This window comes from Otolemur garnettii, unplaced genomic scaffold, assembly GCF_000181295.1.
Source record: "Otolemur garnettii isolate 467f Iridium unplaced genomic scaffold, OtoGar3 scaffold00089, whole genome shotgun sequence".
Taxonomy (NCBI): Eukaryota; Metazoa; Chordata; class Mammalia; order Primates; family Galagidae; genus Otolemur; species Otolemur garnettii.
In genome coordinates, this window is record NW_003852484.1 from 4,025,374 (window position 1) to 4,036,443 (window position 11,070).

Consider the following 11,070-nt stretch of genomic DNA (forward strand, 5'->3'; position numbering starts at 1 on the left):
AGATGAACAAGTTAAACAATACTGGATGGAAGTAATCTGAAATCCAGAATATGAGTATTTCTCTAGGATACATAACCTGGTTTCTCTGATAAACAAATGGCAAACAAAAGGGAAAGGACTTTTACAGAATAAAAATACAAGGAACAGGGCGATGCCTGTGGCTCAAGGAGTAGGGAGCTGGCCTCATATAGTAGAGGTGTTGGGTTCAAACCTGGCCCCAGGCAAAAATAAAAAAAAAAATACAAGGAACATAATATTCAAATACAATCTTATTTGAATTCCAGCTGGCACATTTTACAGACAATGTCTACAAAAAGACATTTTTGTGATCATGACAAAAGTGGGACTTGGACTAAGGATTATTATTAATTCTCTTAGGTGTAATAATACCATAGTATGTAGATAAAAATAGAAATGTCCTTATCAGTTAAAGACACATAAATAAGGATTTATTAAATGGTGCATACTTTCTGGGATTTGCTTTAAAATATGTCAGGAAAAGGAAGCAGTAGGGAACTAGATAAAAAAGATAAGCAAAACATTGAAGCTCAGTAAGGGAGTACTTGGAATTCATTCTACTATTGTATTTTTCATAATAAAAGGATAAAGAAACCTAGATAATTGTTAATAACCTACATCTCCATACATGCTTCTTTTATCCTTTGTCCCTGCTACCTTGAGATACTCTGAAGAGTTTTATGTTCATCATTCTTTTGTTTTTATCCTAAATACATGAATCTCTAAACATATACTGCTTGTATTTACTTGTTTTTGAACTTTATAAAAGTATAATAAAATTTTAAAGGATTTATTATAGTAATTCTGTTACATCAGGTTAGAAAAGGGTATGCTTGTATCATCCCATAAATATGTACAATATGTATCCATAAGTAATTTAATGTGTTTTAAATATTTAAATAAAGTAATAGATTTTAAAAAATTAAAACAAAAAGACTGAAGGGTATTTAAATTAAATAATATTAAAATAGTTAAAAAATATTCGTGATTTACTAAATGACCACTAGGAGGAGTATGAGATAAATTTGGTGGTTGAAATCATCAAAATTGGGGTAGGTTAGAGACTTTTGACAGATATGGAGAGAAAATAATGAAAATGAAAAAAAAGAACAGGGTTTTTTTAACCTCTCTAGGGATAAAAGTAATCTGCAAAAAGTTAATAATGTACAGCACATAGATGAAGACATATATGGGTTAGTTCTAGAAGGGTTATATGTGGAACACTTAGTTGAACCCTAGTAAACTAGAGAACCAGGAACATAATCATGACAAAACTGGGTCTACTTGGCTTGTAAGTAAATTTTTCACATGTCTTGGTTGAAAACAAGTAAGATATCACAAAATAGTAACCTAAATATTCCAAATTACAGCTGATAAAAGATCTATACAATATAGTCTTCTTGAAGATATTTATATTCTTACTTAGAATGCAATATATCTTAAAATTATAATGTATTATTGTTCTTTTAGCTCCTGAAGAACTGGATCATTACTTGTCTTTCACATGTTCCTAGCATCTAAAGTACCCCAGATAGTCAATAAATGTTGAATATGAACAATATAATTTCTGATCATAGGTAACAAATTAAATAAACCCTGGATAGTCTCTCTACCTGCCTTCTATCCTTTGATCAAATTTTATAAATTTAAACATTTCCCCTCATTAAACTGAACACCATTCCTAACTTTTAAACTTTAATTTCTGTCCATTCCCTCATTTCATACTCCAAGAAAGGCAACTATTAAAGTACCAGACAACTATTAAGCATATGAACTATATTACCTCTAAATAACTATTGATCACCTCCTATTATCTCCATGTTCACTCCTACTACCCAACTTCAGAACCCAACATCATTTTATCTAGATTATAGTTATCTTCTCCCTAACATTTCTTCTAATTTTGTTCCCCATTCTGCTGGCAGACAAATCTGATCATTTGTTCCCATACTTAAAAATTTTTATGTATTTTGAAAGCTTTATGTATTCAGGATAAAAGCCATGGTCCATAAACCTGTCCACATGGCCCTCTATGATCTACTTATATACTCTCCAATAGTCTCAATCTGCCACTCTTTACAAACCACCCAGAACTGATTATAGTTGGTTTGTATGAATGACGGACTTAGGATGATCGACCAAAGGAAACGCTACAAAATAAAATATAAAATAAGTGAGTACACACTTTATTTGGGAACAAAAAAGAGTGAATAAAGAACTCTTAACCATAAAACAAATGAGTCAAAAAAAAAAAACTCAATATAGGAATGAAGAAAAATAGTAGTGAACAAAGGAATCTGGATTTTACATACGCTGTATTTAACTGTAAATGGAGTAGGATAGAATGAGAATGTAGAACATAAGAGCTAAATAAATACTCTTGACATGAAGATATTTTACAATGTGACACACTATCTTGGCAAAACAGGTGTTTGGCTGAGGTAGAAAGGAAGAGTAGTAGAAGAGAAATTAAAGTCTTATTAAAGGACACCAAAAGTATTCAAAAGAAATCTCACTTGATAAGGCAATGCAAGAGTAGAGGAAATCAGCTTTCATATAAAAACAGAGAGTTATATGCCTGATTATGAAAACCAAGAAAGGATAGAAATCAGTAATAGAATGGAAAAGTACAGTAGTAGTCCAAAAGTAGCAAGAGTTAAAAAAAAAATAAGACAAAGAAAAAAATAGAAAAAAGAATGAGATGCTAGTGAAACTAATAAAAAATAAAAAAGAGGAAACAACAAATTAAATAATTAGTAAACATACTGTAATATGATAGAAATAAAAATCAAGCATACGAATTTTGAACTAAATATAAATAGATTTAGTGGATAGAATTCTCCTAACAAAAATAGAAAGTGTTGAATGGGGTTTAAAAATAAAAAGCCCATAGCTCAGTGGGTAGGGCGCTGGCTACATACACCCAGGTTCAAACCTAGCCTGGGCCAGCTAAAACAACGACAACTGCAACAAAAAAAACTAGGTGGGTGCCTGTAGTCTTAGCTACTTGGGAGGCTGAGGCAAGAAAATCACTTAAGCCCAAGAGTTTGAGGTTGCTGTGAGCTGTGACACCAGAGCACTCTACCCAGGGTGACAGCTTAAGATGCTGTCTCAAAAAAAAGAAATTTTTTAAAAAACATAGTATATTGGCAATAAAATATATACTTAAAAAAAATCAGCTAAATAAAATGAAAAGACACTAAGATTTTATAAACATGCAAACAAAAAGTACATAAACATGATAATATTAATACTAGACAAGTATTTAAGCTTAAAACCACATAAACAGGGAATCAGATTAGGATCATCACGGAAGGAACTTTGCCAAAGAGGGTCATCTAGAGTGGCATGGTAGCCCTCACACATATAGAATCCTCAGAAGCCCAGGATGTGAGTGCTAAATTGATAAGTAACTGCTAGAAATATGTTACTTGTGTAAATAGGAAGGGTCATTTCCAGAGTGCTTTTTCACAGAAGCTCACAAAAATATTCCACAAGATACAGTCAGCACTAAACATATGCCCGTATCAGTACCAGTGATAAATCCTAACATCAAATTAAGTAAAAATTTCCCCTTGCTGGGTGCAGTGGCTCACACCTATAATCCTAGCACTCTGGGAGGTAAATCCCTTGAGCTCAGGAGTTCAAGACCAAACTGAGCAAGAGTGAGACCCCATCTCTAAAAATAGCCTGACATCGTAGTGGGCACCTGTAGTCCCAGCTACTTGGAAGGCTGAGGCAAGAGAATCCTTGAGCCCAAGAGTTTGAGATTGCTGTGAGGTTGCTGACGCCATGGCACTCTACCCAGAGCGACAAAGAAGAACTCTGGGGAAAAAAACCAAACCAAACAAAAAAAACTCTTTTTCATTTCAGCTGCCTAGACTAATGACAGAATAAAACTCAAATTAATTATATTATTTATTAGGCTCTTTGAAGTATCTTTTCATCTCCTACATCCCCTTCTGAACTAAACATAGTGGCACATATATAGTTCTTTAAATATTTAACATTCTTTCTTTTATTGCTGTATTTTAGTCCATGTCTTTTTTTTTCCTCTATCAGAAATGTTCTTCCCTCTCTCCTTCACCTGCATAACTTCAAGACTTGATGTATTGTGATGTTTCCTCCCTTTCCTCTGGCTGGGATACACTCTTTTATGCTTCTATAATACTCTATGTATACCTTTATGACAGTCCTTACACTTCTGTATTTTAATTAATTATTTCCTGTCTTTCCCATTAAATGATAAAATGTTTTAGGACACTAACAATGTCTAGTCTACGTCTGTATTTTCAGTAGCTACCCAACATAAGACTTACCACAAAGAAGGTACATGTACACATATAGATGGCCAATCTCTTTCTCTGTCTCTTTCTTGAGCACACATTTATACACACACATATACTGAGGCATATTCTTTTTTGTACATATCTATGGTGGGCTATGGGGGATGGAGGTTGATAGTGGTTACTTTTTCCCAAATGATTTCTTTACCATTTCAGAAATATACAATTCACAGACTTAAAAAATGTAAGCCTTCTATAGTTGCCATTCCTTTAAGAGGTACTTCAGTTGATACCATAACCAAACACATAGTAGATGGTAACTCTTGATTAAAGCAGGACATCATGAGAGCAGGACATCATGAAAGGTTTATTAATAAATGTAAGAATCCACTTAAAATAGACATAGGTTCAAGATTTCTTAAATTGATAGGGGTCATCTACAACAAACCCACAGCCAATATCATATTGAATGGAGATAAACTGAAAGCATTTCCAGTTAAAACTGGAACTAGACAAGGATGCCCACTATCACCACTGCTATTCACCATAGTGCTAGACATCCTAGCCAATACAATCAGGCAAAAGAAGGCGATCAAGGGTATTAAAATGGGAACAGAGGAGGTCAAGCTGTTGCTCTTGCAGATGACATGATCATATACCTGGGAAACTCCTGGGACTCAACTACAAAGCTCTTAGAAGTGAATAAGAAATATAGTATCATCTCAGGATACAAAATCATGTCCACAAATCATATTTGCCAGCAACAGTCAAGCTAAGAATGAAATCAAAGACACAATACCTTTCACAGTACCTCCAATGAAAATGAAATACTTGGGAATATATCTAACAATGGATCTCTATAAAGAAAACTATGAAACTCTGAGAGAAACAATAGCAGAAGATGATAACAAATGAAAGAAAATGCCATGCTCCTGGCTGGGAAGAATCAACATAGTTAGTATATCTTTACTACCTGAAAAGATCTATAGATTTCATGCAATCCCCATCAAAGCACCATTGTCACACTTTGAAGAACTTGAAAAAATAGTAGTTCATTTCATAGGAACCAGAAAGAATCCTGAACAGCTAGTACAATTTTAAGAAATAAAAACAAATCTAGAAGCATCATGTTACCAGACTTCAGGTTATATTACAAGTCTATAATGATCAAAATAGCATGGTACTACCACAAAAATAGAGATAGTGATATATGGAATAGAATAGAGAATCTAGAGATAAATCCAGTCATATATTGCCATCTGATCTTTGATAAACCGAACAAAATCATGCACTGGGGAAAAGAAATGGTGCTGGAAGAACTGGTTAGCCACATGTAGAAGACTGAAATTGGACCCACACCTCTCACCATTGACAAAAATTGATTCTAGCTGCATAAAATATTAAATTTAAGATAGAAAACAATAAAAATTCTAGAAGAGAGTGTGGGGAAAATGCTTGATAAAATTGGCCTGGGAAAAGATTTTATGAAGACCCCCTTGGCAATTTTAGCAACAACAAAAATAAATAAATGGGACGTGATCAAGCTAAAGATCTTCTGTACAGCTAAGGGTACCACGATGAAAGCAAACAGACAGCCTTCAGAATGGGAGAAGATATTTGTATGCTATGGATATGACAAAGGGATGATAACTAGAATCTATAGAAAACTCAAATTAATCAAAGAAAAAACAAGTCCATTTACAAGTGGGCAAGGAAAGAGGTATGGAGAATCCTCAAAGAACTGAAAATTGACCTTCCAGCTGATACCACAATCCCATTATCAGATATCTACCAAGAAGAACAAAAATCATTTTACCACAAAGACATCTGCACCAGAGTGTTTATTTATTTATTTATTTTTTTAGACGGAGCCTCAAGCTGTCCCCCTGGGTAGAGTGCCATGGCATCACAGCTCACAGCAACCTCCAACTCCTGGGCTCAAGCGAGTCTCCTGCCTCAGTCTCCCAAGTAGCTGGGACTACAGGCGCCCGCCACAACGCCTGGCCATTTTTTGGTTGCAGCCATCATTGTTGTTTTGGTGGACCCGGGCTGGGGATTCGAACCCTCCACCTTAGGTGTATGTGGCTGGCGCCTTAGCCGCTTGAGCCACAGGCGCCAAGCCTGCACCAGAGTGTTTAATGCAGGTCAATTCACAATTGCCAAGACATGGACGCAACATAAGTGCCCACCAACCTAGGAAGTACCTTAACTGTGGGGTACTATTCAGCCATGAGAAAAGATTCAGATTTGCCAGGAGAAAAGATTGAGACTTTATATCTTTTGTGTTTACCTGGATGGAGTTGAAATACATTCTTCTAAATAAAGCAACACAAGAAAGGGGGAAAAAAAGGCTTGGCACCTGTAGCTCAGCAGCTAGGGTACCGGCCACATACACTGGAGCTGGCAGGTTCAAATCCAGCCTGGGCCAACTACAACCAAAAAATAGCTGACACTGTTGCAGGCACCTGTAGTCCCAGCTACTCTGGAAGATGAGGCAAGAGAATGGCTTAAGCCCAAAAGTTTGAGGTTGCTGTGAGCTGGGACGCCATGGCACTCTACCCAGGGAGACATACTGAGACTCTGTCTCAAAAAAAAAAAAAAAAGAAAGGGGGGAAAAAAGTATCCAATGTATTCAATACTTATATAAAACCAATATATAAACAACCACATGACCACACAAAAGAAGAAAACACAAGCATAGTCTAGTAAGGGGAAGGGGAGGAAGGAAGAAGAGAGGAGGAAGGAAGTAGGGCAATTGGCAGGATCTCACCTAATATGTACAGTGTGAGGATGTTCAGCATGCCCCCTAGGTGAAGGGCTCAACTACAACTTGAATTTTATCTTAGAAATGAAAACAATGTAACCTAAACTTTTGTTCCCTCATATTAATCTGAAATTTAAAAGAATAAATAAAATAAACGTAAGAATCCTTCTTTGTTTGGAGTAAAAAAGCAATGGAAGGGATAATGATGGGAGGATGACAATTTGAGAAAACAATATTCAATATGGCAAAGAAGAATCCAACTAAAGTTAATCTACAAACCAGTCATCACTGGACAGCAACAACAAGGGCTAGTGGCTGCTGTTGTCAGCTTAAAGCTTTATACAACATAGTGTAACAACTTTTAAAATTAAGTGGTTGGTTCAGGTTTTTCTACCATAGGTATCACAAAGCAAAGCCTTAGGTTCCTAAACACTAAATTTCCAAACTATTTTGGTGACACTAGAATCTGAACAATTTTCCATAACAGTATAATACAAAGATCAACTTATCTACAATACCTTGTACTAAATTGATTTTTCATTTTCTTCAGTTCCTAAGGGAAAAGGTGAGAAATATTCAATAAAAAGCACCCATAAATTTAGTCTTAGGAAAATATTCAGAGGCAGCAACTGATATAGTCTGACATAAGAATGGGGTATCAAATAATGTTGACTGATAAAAATAAGAAAAAGGTAATAGATGAGAGGATGGAGAGCTTACTTGCTCTACCTCTAGACCAGCATAAAATTGCTCCTATTGTAAAACTTAAACTAAATGAAAAAATGTTTAAAAATTATAAGGTTTTCTTTATATATTAAATTATAAAGGTATAGTCTTAGCTTTCTCTGAGACTAGGTAAAGTCAGTATAAAAGAAAAGAAAAAGAAAATTAAGCTAAATACTAAGACTCTAATTCAAAGACTGTGAAAAGTAGAGCATACAACAAAGAACTTGTATTTTTATGCAAATAGTACTTAGTGTTACTTGGATACATCTGGAAATTTTAAAAATATACAAAACTTATGGTTAGGGACTTTCTGACCAAGTCTCTTTCTTTTTCAACCTATTCCCCAAACTACTGCTGAAATCCTGCCAAAATCAAATCTAATCAAGTTACTTTTCCGCTTACAAACTTCTAATGATTCTGTAAGGCTTATGGGATAAAGACTAAATTCTATATCACAACACAAACTATCCTTCACAATCTGATCCCAACCAACCTTTCCAGTCTCTATTCCTGTCAATATTTTTCTTTATACTGTGATTTACCACATTAAAGTCATTTATTCCATAAATTCTTTGATCTTTAGCATTAGAGCCTTTCACATACTGTTCTGTTTGTCTAGATCAGTGTTTCTCAACCTTCCTAATGCTGCGACCCTTTAATATAGTTCCTGTGGGTGATGAACCATATGTTGAGAACCGTTGATCTAGATAGAATATTCTACTCCCTGTCTGATCAAAACTTACTTTTCCTCTAAAGGCTCAGCTCAAATGTTGCTTACTATTGAAGCCTTTCAAGATACCACCAGGCAGAGTATCTGAGTCCACTTAGGCACTTAAATAGAATTTTGTATGTGTTCTAACTTCTGACATTAGATGCTTATGTTTTTGACTTCTATAACAGATTAGGACTAAAAGGCAAAGAATATGTTATTATCCCTATGTCAGAGTATAAAATCTGGTTCATAATAATAATTTAATAAATACCTTGTTTAGACGTTTAATTTTTTTCAAATCATCTACTATGAGAGTTCCTGAAACTACTAAATAGATTAAAGTATTTTAAGTATTTTTTCCCTAAAATAGTTAAAATATGGTCTTTTTTTTTGCTACACTTATTAATTACTTTAACTGGCCATTGCTATATGAATTGTGTAATTATTTAATATTTTAATTTAAATTTAGTGAAAATCCTGCAAAAAAGATCACTTTAGTCTAAATATATAGAAATACTCACTTCTATATTTGGTAGCGTTATTGTCACCTGTTCGCCTTTGCCGACCTCAAGGTCTCCTTCACAAGAAGTATCAATAGAAGCAGGTTTGAAATCATCTAAAAATAGACACAAATACTGATTTTTGTAAAATAGAACACCTGAATATCAAAAATATGAGCATGTTTCAGTGTGATAAATCATTTTTAAAAAACATATAACCCAGTTTAATTCTATATGCATAATTCTAAGAAGAAAGAAATAGCTATACTCTTAAAAAGTATTCCTCAAACTTATGTTGCTTTAGAATTCCTGTTTAGAACTTGACCAATGTATTCTACTGCTACATAATTTCACTGCTTTTGTAACTTGCTGAAAAAGTAGACCACTGATTTAGATTGACCATTTTCAATGTTTAGTTCTTTTCTCACAAAATTTTTTCTTAAACCACCTTTGGTACCTACTGTCACTTGTCTGCTATCCCAGGAGAAACAAAATGAAGGAATATAGAACAAATTCAGTGCATATTAATGAAGAAATTTAAGAAAAAGTAAACTTTTCAGTTTAACAATCTGAATTTTTCATGAATACGTATACCATTAATGGCTATATAAATTTAACCAAATCTGCCCCTTTGGAAGAACTTAAAAATAAATTTTAATTTTGAGCTAAATCATAGTTATGTTATGTTATTAAAATCTATCACCCAGAGGGAATTTAGAGTGCTAATATGTTTCACAAACAAACTTAAAAACCTTTAAGATATGAAAGCCATTCAAAAATAATTCATATAAATATACATCAATGAATGATAATTCTGATATACAATTCTTTGTTATATTTATTTTAAGTTAACTCTTTATTAAATATAGTATACATGCAAAATAGAACATAAGGCTCAGCACCCCAATAACTCAGTGGTTATGTCGCTGGCCACATGCACCAAGGCTGGCAGGTTCAAATGTGGCCCGAGCCTGCTAAATAACAATGACAACTGTAATAAAAAAGTAGCCGGGTGTTGTGGCAGGTGCCTGTAGTCTCAGCTATTTGGGAGGCTGAGGCAAGAGAATCACTTAAGCCCAAGAGTTTGAGGTTGCTATGAGCTGTGACACCATGGCACTCTAGCAAGAGAGACACAGTGGACTCTATCTCAATAAATAAATAAGTAACAAACAAAATAGAATATAAATCATAAGCTTGATAACTTTCACATAGTGACTTAGGGGTAACCATCAACCAGATCAAGATACAGGACATCCCTCTCTCTAAGAGGTTCTTCCCAGTTATATTACCGCTGTCTTAAGAGATTCATCTTCATATTACCAAAAAAACCTCCAGAGGTAAACAGTGTAAATCCAAAGTAATGCATATTTACTAGCGGAATTTAGGGAACTATAATGGAAGATCTTAGGAAAGGAGAACCTCGCAATGCTCATCAAATTATTGTTCTGTCAATAAACGAAGGCTGGCCTGCTTCAAAATAATTATAATTGCTAACATTTTTGGAATACTATGTGCCAGGAATCATGCTTAACACTTCATATACAACTCTATGAAAAGAAATACAATCCTTTCCTCTATTATTTAAGGAAACATAAATGTAAATGATTATAAATAATTCACACAAAGCATTCTTTATAATATAATTTATTCTTTGCACTGCTTTAATTTAAAACTGAACACCTGCATCTCTTAAAATCTCAATAGTTATTCCTAGATTTTAAGAAATAAGTATAAAAATAACATAACGAATATCAAAAATGTGAAAGACTTTCAATTTACAGTACATCCCTGGTAAGCACAACTAAAGAATTAAAGGATAAAGATTAGACTGAAAATCAACTGAGGAATTGTTAGTAATAGCAAGGTAAGTGAGAATGATGAAAGATATAATTAAGGTGTTAAGTTTTAGATGCTTGAAAGAGGGTTTGGACTGAGAGAAATAGGTATTAATTAATGTCAATTGATAAAAAGATAGTGATATTAAAGGAAAAAATTAGAACTGAACTTGAATGTCACAGAGACAAAGAGAAAGTCTCCTTGCCTTTATAGGGCAAAAAAAAAAAA

At 34.0% G+C, this 11,070-nt stretch overlaps 1 protein-coding gene across 1 annotated transcript in view; it reads right to left on the bottom strand.

Annotated features, from left to right (window-relative positions):
• The window catches only part of EAF2 (ELL associated factor 2), a 34,136-nt gene that overhangs the window by 19,228 nt on the left and 3,838 nt on the right, over positions 1-11,070 (bottom strand). Inside the window, exon 2 of the mRNA XM_003795083.2 lies at positions 9,028-9,122. Coding sequence (XP_003795131.1) covers positions 9,028-9,122 — 95 coding nt within the window. The remainder of the gene's footprint in view (positions 1-9,027; positions 9,123-11,070) is intronic.